Genomic DNA, 17,344 nt, shown 5'->3' with positions numbered 1-17,344 from the left:
CTGGCGAGAAAGTATCAGAAATAGATTCAACATATCTTGGCATTCTGTCGTCTCATTCAAAATGTGGGCACGAAGTTTATTTTCCTTTTATTGTTATGACTTGGTTTTCTATATGTTATGTACTACTATGTTAGCATGTCAGCAAAGTTATTCGGAATTTTAACTGAGAGAAGGAGAAGTGAGAAGATTAAAAGGTAGAGTATGAGAGAAAGTTATAGAAAAAGGAGCAGATATGGTTTGATGGAAGGGTTAAAAATGGTGAATGCGAGAGAAAGGACGTTACTTCAGGAAATATTGTAAAATTTGTAGGGTTGTCAAGCAATTAAAAAAAAATTATAATCACGGTTAAAAAATCTCATTTCATCCTGGTTTTAATTATATATTTAATTGATATAATTACTGCATCCATCTCATTCAAATTTGTTTGGGACAGCTAGCTTGGGAACCCTATTGTAACTGTAACAAAATGTTTTTATTATTATTATTTTTTTAAATATTATTGTTATTGTTGTTTTTCCTCCCAAAACTTTTTAAACTGTTCCTGTTCGTGCACGCAATGTAACCAATCAACATGTAACTTGACAGGTATCACCCCGTGTAGATTACAGTTCAGATGCAAAAATAATTGCGCTCCTGCGTCGACCAAAATCTTCTTCTTGGGAACCAGTGAACCGATCTAAACCGATCTAAAACCAATTGATCTTTGCATATGTCATCAGCAACCAAACCCTCTTCAAGTTTGTGAAGTAGAAGTTGCTGCGATAAATTTTACTAACAAAATGGCTACCACCAAATTCGCCAAAACGCACCCCAAACATCAAACTGCTTCTGTTTGCAAACCGTTTAACCAACTAACTCTGGACTTGGTAGGCATCATCCTGGGGACAATGGAATTCAAATAGGGCAAAATGGCATTCTTTTGTAAAACAAGATGGCTGCCAGGCCTACATTTTCTTCTTAAATATAAAATTGCTTCAGTTGAAAAATTGTTTATTTGATCAACTCCAAAGTTGACAAGCATCATCCACTTTTTCAAAAGTTTGTGTTTGTGCATAAACCAATACGGCCACCTGACACATTTCTTTAAAAACCTTTCAAAACCTCCGGTCAAATGTAAAACTAGCTTATAACTCCTTACAAAGTGCAGGTAGGTTAATGGTTACTGTGGAACACATATAGGAAACCATATGTGCTCTATCCAAAAATGACTTTGCCTGCGACCTTTGACCTCTCCTTAAGGTTAAATGTAAAACTAGCTTATAACTTCTTACAGTGTGTAGATAGTGTCATTGTTACTATGGTGTTTAAAGTTATAAAGCATCATGAGATAATGAACTAATGCAGTATTTTGAATTGAAACAGCTCCATAAAACTGATCTGTTGCTGCCACTTGTGCTGCAGTGCTACAGCTTGCCAAAATTTCCAACTGGTACTGAGCTTGGAAGCCGTCATTATTATTATTATTATTATTATTATTATTATTATTATTAATTATTATTATTATTATTATTATTATTATTATTATTATTATCCAAAAAACAGCTCATCTTAAAAAATCCGGTCTTCTTATTTCTGGATTCAAATATTTGGTCCCTCATTATGGTTTTATGTTTGTTTACACAGAATTATACAGAAAAACTCCAGCATTTTCTGTTAAATTGTTTGAAAAAGATGTTACTCATATACTGTTTTTCATTGCCGTTTAAAAAAACAAAACAAAAAAAAATGAAATAAATGTGGTCATTGAAATAAAATTAAAAGTTGGTAGCTATTGACTTTGCAACAGCATAGGTTATACAGGGTGTCCTACTGAAGGTAGCCCAGTAAGCATTACAACATACAAATAAATCTACAAAAATCCTTGTTATTACAAACTCGTTTTATACAGAAATGCCACTCCCAACATGAACACGGACTGAATGCCAACATCTAACTGAAATGTGTGTTTGTCTTCACCACTCCCGAGTCAGCGCAGGGGTGGTAGCTGTGAGCTGAGCCTAAAATACAATTGGACATTTCAGATTGGGAGAAAAATGAGGTTAAATCAATTGGCAATTGGTAACTCATTTTACACAGACCCGTTTATATCCCGTGTACCAATGACTACACACCAACATTAACACACAACATATAACACAAAATACAGACAGGGGCGGGCACTTTGCCACAAGACACAGAACATGGTCACAACAAATTTGTAAAATGCAGAGGAGGATAAGCTTTCAAAATAGGTGTGACACATCAGCTTTCACTGTGGTTTCCGCAAAAGCAAAACTTGGTACCGTATTTATGAATTTCATAACCCGAATGGACTATCCCTCCAGGCCAGAGTTGAAACGGAGCTTGGCTTGTCATTCCACTTCCAGCAGTAATCTTGACATTTTGAATAACAAACTGGAGGTTTGTTCTGGGGTGCCATGATCATTGCCAATTATGAACTAACACAGTCTGCAGAAAATCTCGAGCTATCTCTGTCACTGACTGTCTTAACTAATCTCACCCACCCTTCAGTGATTTCTTAATAGTACATCACATCTCCACTGCCTAACTTTATACGATCAGTTGCCATAGTTATATGCTCTCTATGTATACATCAGGGAAAAAATTTTTTTTTAAAAGGTGTGCATTGTATATATTATTATAGTATAGTAAAATAAAAGTATTAAATCCTTCAAATTAAGTGTTATATTGTAATACATACTGTCTTGTGATTGTCTTTTGCTATATAGATCTCACATTCTATGGTTTGAAAGAACGTACATCTTGACAATTGTGTATTTATTGCTTGTAGTTTCTGGGGTCAGCTGCAACATCATTTTTTTTTCCAAGTTGAAACCAGTTGTACAGCCAGTTTAACGTACAAGACATGAGTTTTAATTGTTTTAATGTACAAGTCATGAATTGGAAATTAGTTAACATTACCATATTGTTTGGAAGGTAAGAACATGTCAAACTGGGATAGTAAAAAACGGCAAAACAGCACGAAAACTCTTAGTGATTATAAACCAATGCAAGGATGGACACCACTTTGTATCCATCTAACACCTTCCTTCAGCTTAGCTCAAGAGAGGCCTAGGATTGTATAGTCATGGAAACTGAACTGTTTCCTGTCGCCCAAAAAGGGTGGTCTGCAGGACAGACTGGGCAAACTTTATGAGCTCCCGCTATCACTGGGAAAAGAGAATAGTTTAGGCTCTAGTGCTACCAGTCCTACATCTTGCATGAGCCCCACAATTCATCCTGATTTTCTCCTACTCCCTCCTCGCCCTAGTTGGGTGACTACCAAAGCCCCTCAGCCTGGAAAATCTCTCCACGTCAGGATCCGTGCCGGGCGAAAGGGAGAATATTACCAGGAAAACCAGGACTGGAAATCAGATATAACCATCTTGGTGACGAAGTGGACTCGTTTACTAGGTTTTGATCTAGGTTTGAATCATTTATCTGCATCCCAAAAACACTGCACAGTCTGGTAATCAGTCTCAACTCTGGAGAGGGTTAGAGGGCTCTGGAATTCAGGTAGGACTCTAGGTTTTGATCTAGGTTTGAATCATTTATCTGCATCCCAAAAACACTGCACAGTCTGGTAATCAGTCTCAACTCTGGAGAGGGTTAGAGGGCTCTGGAATTCAGGTAGGACTCGGTCCTCATACAGAAAACAAAAACAAAATCTGATCTGGCTTCTCTTTTAAGCTTTTGCTGTCCTGAAAAATGTAATATATTCCTTTGTCATTTACAGAAATGACGGCAAATAATGATAAAAGTAAACATAAAAAAAAATGCTTAAAAGCTTAAAAAAGCTATGATTTACTGAAGCTGAGACCACCAAACTCACTTCACTTGAAACCCAATTTGAACCCATGCCCCTTGATGCCACCTAGCAATGAACATGAGACAGCAGCCGGGGCCCCCTATCCCTCACTGCAGTGTGTAAGCAGGCCTGGCATGCTAGCAGAGTGACCCTGATTGACACTGATGTTGTGTTTTGTGTCGGCACCTTGTCTTGTCACATTTCCCCTGCCTGCAGAGTGTCGAGCAACGGCCTCTCAGCCTGATGTGTAAATGGCCTCATCTCCAGCAGATCAATAGCCCCTGGCACTTCCTTCCAGGACCCAGGAAAAACAATTAAAACCAATCGATCCCGGACGAGTCCCATGAATATGCATGAGCCTCTCCTTGACCTTCAAAACTAGAGGGGCCAGGTGACTCCTCAGTGGCGTCTCTCTCTCTCTCGCTCTCTCACTCCCAGTGGCAGGTGTTTAAAAGAACTGAAGGGCCTTGTTGACAGGCATTATTATTTCAAGATGCTCCATCTGATTCTCAGAATATAAAATAGAGTCTTGTTTATATTCAAAACCTGTGTAACCCCTATGGCTAGTTGAAGTTCATACAATGCAATACTTGTACTGCAAGGAGTGTAAAATTGGTATTAAAATGAATGAAAGCAGAAATATCATGTAAATATCTGATATATGTATTCACAAAATGATGTTTGCTATTTATGTATTTAATTTTTTTATTTGAATGTATATTGTCAGCACAATTCTGTATTGGGATTTTGGAAAGCATAGTCTTGTCTCATTTATCATAGTCTTGAACTTGTGAATGAAGAGGCACTGTTGTGTAAACAATGCACCTATTGTCAGCTTGACATTGATTGGCACTATATCCAACCAATATTGCACCTATATCCAAGACAACCTGTTCAATTAGATGCAGTTAAAACATGCCACAAAAATCTGTCACTTTACAGAAGTTGTCAAGCCATTGAAGAGCTTCACAATGGTTCTACACAGTCAGTGGTGGCAAAAAAAACTGTTGTGAGCAGACTTAAGTATATTGTAGGTACACCAAGACAGGAACAGCGAGTGACAGGATTAATAAAGGGCATTCACAAGTCTCTCCAGAGGGTATAGGTCATGACCTAAGCAACCTGTCCCTTTGTAATTAGGCCCAAGTCATGGTCCTATAGCATGGCAGTGAGCCTTTATATTCCTCTAACTTGTGACCCACCCAGGGATGGAATTAAGACTGCCATTGCATAGCAGTTTGATCCATCCCTGGTTTTACAAGGAGTTCACATAGATAGACCCAAGTGTGTTACCTATACACTGGGGCTAATCACGGTCGTAGTACAACCTGGAATGAGTGAAACTGCTTATGCAACAGGAGTCTTGTTTCCATCCCTGCCACATTTTCATACCATCCAAATGCCATAGCCTGAAATATTCAGTCCCTGAGAACTAGTTCATTTGGTTTCACTGTGTTAATCTGGAATATCCCTAGATGGTATTGACTAATAATTAACATTGCGTGGTCAGAACTGATAATCACTGAGCTAAAGTCAACCCAGGTGCCAGATAACGTGAGCATAAAGGTGGTAGAGTCCCCCCTCCTCCCACCTATCCACAGGGACAGCAGAAACAAGCTCGTCCGACAACGTTCACCCTTGGGAGAGAGCTTTTCCAAATGTCAGATAGCATGTTTCACTGGAGGGTTGGCTTTTTTTCTTAATCCGATTCCTTAAGCATATTGTTTTGTGGCCATCTAGGGATGTCGTTTCTGTTTGTTTTTCCCCTCTGTCCTCAGAAGACAGCCGTTGCCCCAAGGCAAATGGGTTCTGAAACATTCGAATTGATGCCATAAAGTTCAGATTGATAGGTACCACAGTTAGGAGCATGCTACCAAATACCTTGATCAATACACAGATTGGACTTTGGTACCAAATAGTAGCTGCAGTAAACATATAGTTTTAACTGTGCTACAAAAGGCCACAGTAAGAATCCAGCCTGGACTGTACTAGTTGTAGTCTAGGCCTCAGTTGCATTACTGCTGTTCCTTACTTCACAGAGTTGTTAAGTCATACATACTGTAGTAAGTGAGACCAATATTATGTCATATCATGTGGTTCAGCCATTGTAAACAATTGAAATTGGCTTGGCAGTTTTGGTCACTGCTGTATCACGTCCTTTGTTATTTCTCAACCCAAGTTAAAGCCAGCATGGCAGCATCCCGATCCCGCACTGCTGCCTTGGCAAGGGGGAGCAGGACTGTCTTAAGTCAAAGTGACATGGTTTCTGTCAGCCAGCTTGGCAGCTCCAAGTCGACACGGTACAGCTGTGCACTGCGCGAGGCGCAAGCTGCCATTTATCACGTTTTCTTAACATCTCTTCAGCTTCACTGCTCCTTTTCTCTGGGCCATTCCATTGTATCGGGGCTGCCTGCGCCAGTGTGCGCTTCTGGGATGATGGGAGAGTAATAGTGACAGGCCTCTGACACGTCTGGGTGTGTGTGAGAGTGTTAATGTGTGTTCACGTAGGCTTGTCTGCCACTCATATCGAGGCCCTCGAAGATTTCACTTTGATAGGAAGGAATGATTAATGAAACTCCATACCAAGAATAGTGTGTGCCAGGCACCTCCTGTGATGGGTGCACAGACATGTGTGTGCTATGAGAATCACAGTTATCATACCACTAGTATCAGATAGAGTATTGTATTAATCTGATTATATATAACCTGCATCCAGTGGAATACTTGATTGTATTACTCTTGGTTGCCAAGTTTGTACCATTTTTGAATGAAGAATGTCTATGAAAAAAATATGTTGCTTTTAAAGGTCCTTCAGATGCATTTCATTCTTTATTTCCCCCAATATACACTTGTAATCTTCGTCTGATCCTGTTTAAACATAGTGTAATTGTATTAATTGTAATTATGGTATGTACCCGCTTGTCTGTATGTGATGACAAGATGACTCTTCTCACAGCTCTACTCTGTGTTTGTGTGTTAGGATAGGGGTCATTATTGTTCTGATTGTCTCTAGCTGGCTTTCTAAATAACAAAGGTTCTGAACTGGTAAACTGGAGAATTTTTCCTTTAGCAGTTCAAGTTGTTTTGTAGTGTAGTCGTATTGGGGAGCAATCCCACCACTGATGAATAACCAAGGGCAAACATTCAGTTTTTATTAAGATACAGTGTAGATGGCACTATGTTGAATTGGAATGTCAGAAACGGGTGGTTAAGACTTCTAAACTCTATTCAGCCTCCCACTGGTAACAGTAACCAATCAAGTTTAATAAACATGTATTGCACTTTAAACAATGGTGAGTCAAATGAGGGCACATCAAACCCAATATACAAAGACAGTTATACAGACCATTCAACTTGTTTAAACGAGACTTTGGAATGCCACAGTAAACACTATCAGCATAATCAATGCTAGTCAACAGCCGCTGTGAAGCAGTCCTTTCTACAGTGGCAGAGGTCACGTAATTCTTATTCCAGAGGAGTAACACAAGAATGAAGTGCTGAACCTTCAGTATTAGCACATATAGCTGTGTGAATATTGAACAGAAAGTCAGAGACAGAGCTACTTTGATTAAAATGCATTCTCCAGGATTGACCCATCTCGCAAGAATTTCTTTAATTTTTATATTTGTATTTTTATTTCACACACTCATTTTTACATTTGAAAGAAAAGACGGCATGTTAACATTCAAAACAGAGAAGAAAAAAGGGTAGCAGTCAACATTTGGGCTGTATAGCTTTCTTCAGATTTTGTATTGAAGCTTTCTTTCTTTCTTTCTTTCAGTTTTTATTGTGCAGCTTTCTTCTTTGGTTTCTCATGAAATGTTGTGCACTATGCAATGTGTTGTGTATGAAGCCAGAAAGCGCACAGGGACAAATTCAGAAACATAAAGACTGGGATTTTAACTATGGAGAATTCAGCCCTGGTATGTGGAGAACTGTAGATCTGAGAGTCAGCAGATTCAATAGAAAGAGATCAGAACTCTGGAGATCTTAAAGGCTGCAGATTTATAACAGATACATTGCAGTGAATAATAGCACCAAGAAATGTAATACAGAAAAGTCAGTACTTGGTTCAAATAAGTAACTGAGAGAGAAATTGGTTGAAATGAAAACCAGCAGCCACAGTAGCTCTCCAGGACCAGGGTTGGAGACCCCTGGTTTAAAACTTTGGCATTTTCCATATTGTACTTCAGTGCATATGCACCTTGAGGTGTTGGTTTTAATAACATTGGTCGACAAAGGATTCTGTTCTAACGATCTGAAGAGTGTCAATACTCAGATCAGGCATGGTTTAGATCAAGGACAATTCGAGTGAAGAATTACGAAGAGAATAGAATTAAAAGACCGTGGAACCCTGAAGCCAAGGTGCTAGTGGATGTGCTTAACAGTGTTAATCAGGAAATCCAATATCCCTGCCATTTATCAGATTCATCGTCAAAATTTCAGTTCAAAGTTGTTCCAAGTACAAAAGGTCAGTGGTTTAACCTTCTAAAAACCTATATTAAATGGCGTGGTCAGTTGAGTGTAGTTGAATTCTCAGATTGTAAAAAAAAATAACATTAGTCATTTTGATTTTCTCCCCTTGGTTCTTCCCCTGGTTTCCCATTTCAGATGTACAGCTTTGTGATAGGGAGCTGGCCAAAGAGTGGGCTGCCTGCCATCCAGGAGGGACTGAGCTGGAGACAGGAGGGGAGGCTGCACAGTGGCATTGGTGAGTGAACTCATCTTACAGGCGCGTTGATACAGGAAACAGCGTAAGGGGCGTAAAGGAAGGGGCATGTTTATATCCGTAAGTATGTCTGTCACACATTGTTTCCATTTGTCGGGAGAACCGCTAACAAATAGTAATGAAACGTATGATTGCAATATCAATTTCGGAAGGTATGTCGAGGTGTCTGTCTGTCCGTAACACATCCATCCATCTACAGTATATGTACACTTGCATTTTTGTATTTATTTGGATAATCGCTTCTTCACATTCTATACTGTTCTGTACATACTGTTGATATATGTCATGTTCATAAACTTTTTCATCATACTGATTGCTCTAATTATGACTTTGCATCCATGGCGGGAGATGCATGTAACTGACATTCTTGTTTAAAATGTATTCCTCCAGGTGTTTTACCTTCTTTAAAGCGCAGTACAAGTGTCATTTACTGCTTCTGTTTTTGAGTGATGTGACGAGTGACAACACTGCGTCCTTTTTTTCTCTCTGTTTGTGTTTGAGCACTAGCTCTCTTCCCATTGACTGAAAAGCCACAGGACTCTATTAATTTCCACACTTAACATCTCTGACAGCTTAACTGCTCATTTACCCATCACACTGCTGAAGTGGAGGCACGGAATGTCTCAAAATGCTTGTTCATATTTATTCATATTTATTATTAGCCCCAGACCACCAGACTTTGCAGCTCAACAGCAGTCTGACGCACAGGTTGGGTGTAAGGAGTTGGAGTGGTTGCAGCTCTTCCCCTTGTGGACAATTCTCTATCTCTCAGTGTCTTATTCTGAAAAGGTGGTACACAACTTAAGGATGTTTTGCATTATTTTGTTACTCTACACATATGTATAGGAATCATCATGTATGTATGTATATATGTACAGTACCCTGTGTCTGTACTACAGAGGCATTTTTCTGTGACTTATTTCCAATGAACCAGACAGTTAAGAGGCTGTCACATTTCAATGACCGTCTGGTCATTTCTCTGTAGTAGTGAACCCAATAAGGACACTTGGCTGTGTATCTTTCTTTCTTTCTTTCTTTCTTTCTTTCTTTCTTTCTTTCTTTCTTTCTTTCTTTTTCTTTTTCTTTCTTTTCTTTCTTGTCAAGTTTGTTATCGAACGTGCAGAACTGGCGAGTTCTTCTTTGGTTTCTCAAAGGTTGATTCTTACAATACACAACAGCCATTCTTAGTTTGCCAGTACAATACATTTTCAAGTACATCATTACTATTCGATTATGGTACCCATTTAATTTGTAACTAAGTTATTGTTTTTTTTTGTTACCTTTTTAGGTGTTGAAATTTCCGTTCTTTTATTAGCTGCTGTCACCTTGGTCATTGACAGTGGGTCATGTTCACAAAGCATGTGCCCCATTGCTAAGTTTGTGGCATTTTTTTGGTGGTGGTGGTGGGGGGGGGGGACAACAGATTTTGCAAAACCAGTAAAAAAAAACTAAAAAAAAACAACTAAGCTGCATTTGATCTTTGTAACATTCTTTTGTTTGTTTTTCTAAGACATGAAAATTGTGTAAACTTAGCAATATGTGATGTGCAGTACAGATGTAGCTGGCAGCAGACATGAAGCTCGATGAGTTAACTCAGAAAATCTGTGTGTGTGTGTGAGCAGTGTCTGTTTGAAGCTGTTTCATTTTATAGCATTTCTCTCTTACCACCAAACTGTCAAATCAATACAAGTTAAGGAGGTAAATTATTTAAAACCAACTTTTAATTAGTTAGCTATTCCTGAACTATGGATTTGGTTACAATATTGACGGAGTCTTACTTTATATGTGGGATGGGGGCAGTTTTTTTTTTTTTCAACCACAGAACTTTACGATTCTTTCAGACAAAAGGGGACAACCATTGTAACCACACAGACATTAAATGTAGAGGCTTGAAAGTAATTCTGAATGGTTTCTTATTTGTTTTAGAATTGTAATTATTTTATTTTTTTTTGTTATACAGGCATGCTAGAGAAAATAGCTTGGAGAATCTAGCTATTTTGTACTATTTAAGGTGATTATCAATACACTACTGATATATCCTTGGTTCTTTAAGGTTCTTTAAAGTATCTTTAAGGTTTGTTCATTTGGTCTTCACTTTTTGTTCGCTCCTATTGAACATTTATTTTGAAGTAATAACACAAGGGGGTAAGCAACCTTGACAGTCCCTGATTTTAGGTCTCAATTGATCTAGAATGACAAACTCTAAAAGCAACTAAGTTTAAAGTGTTAAGCCTTTGCCTTCCAAAAATTAAAAAGCTGAGAGCATATCTCTAACAGTGTGCCCTAGGCTTGCGCCTGTGTTTATTTATTTATATACTGAGGGAGTGTTTATCAGGCTCAGTTGGACTATTGATCATCTCTTGTAATTACTAAAAGCACACAGAAGGGGGTAAATTAGCTTGCCTGCTCTTCACTTACACTGATGAATATTAAAGAAAGAAGAGGCTGTTTGTTTTTTGCCCTCTTCCAACCACCTCCTCCATCTCTAGAAACATCTATTTGAAAAACAGAACAAAAATTGCCTAAAGGATGACATGATACAGTGAAACCAGTAAATCTGAGAGAGAGACAGACAGTGATAGAATGTGTATACTTGCTCATAATTTGTGGAACATTCCCCTTCTTGTAATTGGTTCATATGTAGACTGGATATATTTATTTAGGCAATTTCTCAAACACACTGTTGCTGGCTCATGTGTTGTGACATTCAGTTGCACTTTGTTCTTTATTAAACACTATTATGAATCATTAGTCAGTTGGGACACTCCTGCACCTCCAGTATTCTTAGTTGTTTGTAGGTATTAGAGCCTGTTGTGTTACAAATACACATTCCTACATTCCCATATTCATGTATGTTTTTATAAAAAACCCTGCCTTCCAGTTACAAGGAGGTCTCTATTTGTGCACAGTTAAATGCTAGAGAGCATTAAGCTGTATTCCCCAGGTCATTACTGGTACGAGAACCTGTTTTCAGCAGGTTCTGCCTAGCTAAATATAGAAGTCTGAAGCAGCACGTATGGCCCCATGGCATTGGAGTCTTTCAGAGGTATATACTGGGGGATCGCTGACATAGGCAAGCCAAGGCTGAATTTAGTGCAGTATGCGCTCTAGTGCTACAGCTTGAACGCGATAGCTCTGAGCGTTTGTCACTGTTCTGCAACCCAGTGTGGAGACAGGCAGTCTGCCCCTCCACACAACACCCACTGTGTCTGCAGAGCAAACACTGGCAACCCTGTGTGTTCCTCCACAGGTTGGGAGAAAGACGGCCACTCAAACTGGAAGGGAAATGCTCTTAATTACTTCATGTTTTATGTACAGTGCCGTGTTTGGCACTCGATCGTTGAATTTACAAGGTTGGATTTGGTTGTGTGGCTCAGGGGATAGTTGCTGGGAGGAGAGGTTTCAGACTTGGCTGGAATTAGCAGGCCATGGAAGTGCTCTTCTTTCTGCTGCTCTGAAGCCAAGCGTTATTTGATGCCCGGAGTAAGACTTTACCCTTAATTACAGCATTACCGGAGACATCTGCATGTCAGTGTACATGAGCTATTGTCAGATTGGGGGTCTCGGCTGATTGTCTCCCCATGGCAAGGACGGCTCGGTCAGATGTCAGCCTCAGTTAAGAGCTGCTCTGTGATGGCCCTCCCGGGGTAACAGCCGTGCCATCACTGCCTCTGATTCCAGGTCTGCCCGGGCCACCCCATATCAACCTGCTCTTTACCCAAGCTTCTCACAACCGGATGCTCAAAATTAGGTCCAGCATATACAGCTATGGCCATTCACCTAGAATTTACTTTAAAAAAAACTGTATTAACTTAATTAAGATCTTATATTCAACATCATGTAATCGAAGAAACTACAAAATTACATCGCAAAAGTCTACTAGAAGCCATAATAGTAGTACAGTATTTAATGTTAGATTTAAAAATGTCAGTTTTTTAAATTTTTGGCAGTTTTTTGTTAAGTATATGAAAAACTACAAAGCGGTATGTAATTCAGTATGTTAACGTAACATTATTCAGCAGGTATCTTATGACTTTATGAAGCAAAATTAGTTTATTCTATGGGATGATGCAAAACCTGTGGCCATAGCTGTATGTGTATAATACATCCCCCTTTATAACGCTGCAGTTGGGAGCCATAGTTAAGAGACTGTGCTGTTTGTGTTCCGCTTTATAACGAGAATACTAGTGTTAGTGTAATGGCGTTATGATGCAAATGGTAGCCGTGACCGTACCGCATTATAAAGGGGGAGCACTGTACTATGATTGAGAAAGACTTCTGGTGTCTGTGATGAAAAAGGTTCTGCTGTAAGAGACAGGGTGGTTATAACTGCCCACCAGGGGAAATTAACCGAAGAAGATGAGAAGGACGAAGAGATCTAAACAGAGAAAACTGACTGTGATTAGTTAATAGAAACTGAAAAGTAAAAGCAGAACACTTCTAGTAAGCGCGAGTCAGTCACTCAGTCAGTGCATTATTTCACCGCACTAGCTGGCCTCTCCCGCTGCGGATAATTTAAATGAGTGTCAGGTCAGCGCGCGATGAAGTCCGCTGCTGTTAAAAGGGTGCCTGCCGCACCGAGTGTTTGATGTTGATTGTCTCCCAATCCTGTGTCAGGACCGCGTGCCTGTCACTGCCCGGTCACAATGCATTTACTTAGTGACACAATTCTAATTAGCTTCTAGAGTGGTGTCAGGGCTAGAGAGATAAGGAGAGAGACAGGGGCATAGGGACACCACTGTCAGGCTTTCTCTTTCTCGCTGGAACAAAAAAAAAAAGAAACACTGGAAGGGTATTCCAGTATTGAGCTAACACACGCTAAAGTATCAGGTGTTTCCCAGATACAAACCTGACTTTCTAAATACATCTCTTATGGGAAGGTCTAACTTTGTTTTCTGGTTTTGTTTCTTTTATAGACTGTAGCCAAGGTTTTCTTTACAATTTCACTTCCATCTGATGAAAAACACTTTTACTGTTTTATTACTCAACTGTTTTTTTGTTTGTTGTTTTTTTTTTTTTTTAAAGGGATATACACTTGGAGTTCTTTTTAAAACAAAAACATGCAGTAAATAAAAATTAAGTTTGCCGGGGCCATTCAATCAGTTTCGTTTCACATATCTTAAGAGTGGAACCTCCAGCTCAGTGCTGAGGAGGAAGTGACTCATGTCTTGCATTACCACTTCCTACACTGCAGAAGCTGGTTTTCCTTGTACAATAGGCCTGGGCTCTGGCTCCTATTATAAACCTAGAAGAACAAGTAGAAAAAAACAGCAATGTACTGCTACTCTGGTCTCTCACTGTTGTAAAAATCTGAAGAAAGAGACCTTTAAGCCACTTAAAGTTCATCCAGGCCACTTTAGCGAGCCCTGAAAGTGGGAGCACCTTGAATTCGCTAACCCCCCCCCCCCCCCCCCCCCCCCCCCTCCAGGCATAGCTGTAGTGCCCTTGAGGAGACAGAGAGCAGTGCTAAGCAGGGCTCTTCACCAACTCTCCTGCTGCTGTCAAGGGTCCCCAATCAACCACTGGCTGCCCCCCCCCCCCCCCAAAAAAAGGGTTTAAAAAGGGTCTCTACCCTGTTGGACAAGGTGTCAATCACAGTTCTCTCTGTCACTCAGGAACAGTCCTGGTCAGAGCACATACTTCAGCCGTACCTGAATCAGTACTCGGTGCCTCGTCTCTGTGTGAGATTTCATGAGAACTGAGATAATAAGGATGTCTGGGTGCAGTGACCTGTAGGCAGGTGAATACAGGTTGGTCCTATGAGATGCCAGCACCTTTTACAAAACGAAGAGTACAGCCCTACTTGTGTGGCTGAAAGTACATTGGAGAAGGACAATAAGCACTGGGTTCTGTTGTAGTGCATAGAGCAATAACCAGCCGAAAATAACTCCTTGTATCTGCTTATTCCATATCCCAGAATTGATTATTCTTTAATAATATAAGATGTAATGTCAAATCAAATAACTGTATACATTAAAAGTACCTACTGTACAGTATTTGCAGAATGCACTAGTTTCTACCTACGCAAAGGCTTGTGACGAGATCAATATTCACTGTTTCTGTTAGGAGGCAGATCTACTTCTCTATCCTGTAATCACAGTAATGGTGTTTGCATTATCTGGCAGGGCTAAAAGACAAATAGAATAGAAATAAACAGGCTGAAACATGAAAAGGGGCAAGAAGCATAAACATTTTTGGTGACTTTTGAAGTATGTTTTTTGTCCTTTTTCGCCTCCATTCTAAACACTGCCTCGTCTCTGTAAGGCGCTCTCGCTCTCTGCACTTGGTAAACTACCCCGAGTTATTGACGTCACGTTTTTGATGCCAATCCTGTATGAATGTCTTCCAAATGATTTTTGTGTGCACCAATTTGAATGCCCTTGTTAGGACAGAGGCTTTTGCTTGAGTAGATGAAAGGGCACATGTTTTTGTAACCCAGCATGGCTTTGCATAGCTGGATTCCTCATTAGAACTCAGTAGCCACAAACACAGTAATCAAAAGGCGTGGACCTGCTCAGCTGCACTCATTACCTCCTGCGCCATTATTAGCCAGAAGCCAGCTTTTTTTGTGGCTTTTCTTTATGAAGTTAATGGGCATCATTAACTTCATAAAGAATGCCACAATGAAATCATGATGTTTTACACTTCTAAAAAAGTTAAAAAAAAAAAAAAAAAAACTTTAAAATACAGTAATTTAAAGTGCTTTCTCTCTCTAGGTGTTAGGGTAGACCTATCACCACACAAATCTTAGGCTTGCTGATATCAATGAATGAAACAGCCTAACATTAAATCCTGTTTTGGTATCCTTAAGCACAGTCTTCTTGAAATCTCTAGTCCATCTGGAACACATTGCATTATTTGCAGTTGAAAATAAAGACCCATGTAAATATACTGTATCAGCTTGTTTTTGTTTTTACTACACATATACATGTGTACAGATACTAATATATTCTCTCTCTTTTTTCAGTTAATTTAGCTGATCTGTGTGTCACCAGGTTTGAACCCAGGTTCTTTATAGACTTGGACCCACTCACACTTTCTTTCAGCTTGTAGTCTTGGCCTAGCTTTTCACAAAGGGGATATGGTGCGCTCATTAGATGTTGGTGGCAAGGATCCCCCTTCCCTTGCTGAGTGTAGGAGTTCATAAGAATAAGATAATTAGGATATCTCAGTGTCATGACCTGGTGCCAGTGTGTTTGAATTAGTTTTTACTTAAAGCCATCTGCATGTGTAATCTCAATTCAGCCCCCCATATGCCCTGAACGGTTTCCTCTCTCCCATCAAAAGCGCAGCCGACATAATGACAAGGAAATCAGAGGCGAGATCAACGTGGGTCGAATTAACACTCACGGCAATGGCAGTTCGAAGCCTGACCCTGCTTGATCCGTACGAAGCGCTTGTGCCGGCAACATTATGCAAATGACTTGCCGCCCAAAGACATGAGCGGATGGGATAATGGTGTGTGTGTGTGTCTGTGCGCGAGTGTGTGAAGGGGGGCAATCTGTTAGACAAGCAAGATAAGGTGATGGACCGGGATTCATTTGTGCTTTGCAGAAGGATTAAGAGGAGAAAGGCTAGAGATGGCAGATAACTGAACCCATTTAAAGGGTTTCTCTTGTATTCTCTCTCCCTCTCTCTCTCTCTCTCTCTTTCTCTGTTTTATTTTGCATGTGTAATCCCCCCCCCCCACCCCCGCTTTGTTCGTCAATACACGCAAGTCATTAGCAGACCGGCGGCTGGTTCAAGGTTAGAAGCAAAGTCGCCAAAGAAAGAGATAAAGGCAATAAGAGAATAATGGACAGGGCAAATTAAAATATCAGTTAAGTTGAAACAAAATGAGAGATTTTTTTTTTCTCTAATGAGGAGAATATGGCTGATAGTTAGTAAAGGGAGGGGATGTCTTGCCTTTTTTAAACAGTGATGGATTCCAATAGCAGTTGCCCTATGCCCAGTTTGCACTTGACTCTTGAAATACAAGCATTTTACTTAGATATATTGTCTGTTCATACTGCTGTGAACTTCACAGCCCTTGTGGATTAGGTCAGTCTCACTTTACATATTATAATGTAATTGAGCTGTATTGCGGTAACTGTCCAGCAGATGATAGTGGTGTAGATATTTATAGATTGATACAGGTGCACTCCACTTATAGCGGGTCCTATTAGAACAGAGTTCCGTTTACAACATATTGAGGAGTCATGTCCATACCAAACAACATGGAGTTTAATGGGGAGTTAGTCTGGTTAAAACAGACTCGTTTATAATGGATATACTGTTTAATATGTACAGTTTTCCTGATATTTTGCACAAATAAGGTACATCTGGGACAGTAAATGACAGTCACAGTGGCATTTGTGACATCAGACGGGAAACCATTGCTGTTTACTTGTATTCTTATATTTTTGCTAGCACAGTCATTGTACAGTTTAAACGTATACAATTTTAATTACATTTAGCGAAAATATAAATTTGTAAAATGGTACTACTTATTACATTGTATCGTACGGTCCACAGGGGTGTGTTTTGTACAAATGATCAACTCCCGTTCTTTGGCAGTTAAGCTTTCTTGTATTGTTTATGTTTAAGGTATGTTCACAGTTACATACAGCATTTCGAACTGTGTTTACTACGTACTTCATTTAGAAAGTATTGATTTCCATTGTCCCTTGGCGCCCGTTATAAGTGGAGTGCACCTGTACTAAGCCCCCTAGTTTAAGCAGAATGGGGAGTGAGCAAGGGCCTCTTCACTGACATGAAATCTATTTTAAAAAAGCTATTTGTTCAAGTGTAGATGGTGAGTAGGGCTG

The 17,344-nt window shown here is 39.7% G+C and overlaps 1 protein-coding gene across 1 annotated transcript in view; it reads left to right on the top strand.

Annotated features, from left to right (window-relative positions):
* LOC121327087 (ERI1 exoribonuclease 3-like) overlaps nucleotides 1–17,344 on the top strand; it is a 58,124-nt gene that overhangs the window by 16,813 nt on the left and 23,967 nt on the right. The window contains exon 5 of the mRNA XM_041270874.1: nucleotides 8,420–8,519. Within this exon, the coding sequence (XP_041126808.1) occupies nucleotides 8,420–8,519 (100 nt within the window). The remainder of the gene's footprint in view (nucleotides 1–8,419; nucleotides 8,520–17,344) is intronic.

Source organism: Polyodon spathula, chromosome 14, assembly GCF_017654505.1.
Source record: "Polyodon spathula isolate WHYD16114869_AA chromosome 14, ASM1765450v1, whole genome shotgun sequence".
Lineage (NCBI taxonomy): Eukaryota > Metazoa > Chordata > Actinopteri > Acipenseriformes > Polyodontidae > Polyodon > Polyodon spathula.
Note: the sequence above shows the minus strand (reverse complement) of the source record. Positions and strands in the feature narration are given on the sequence as shown.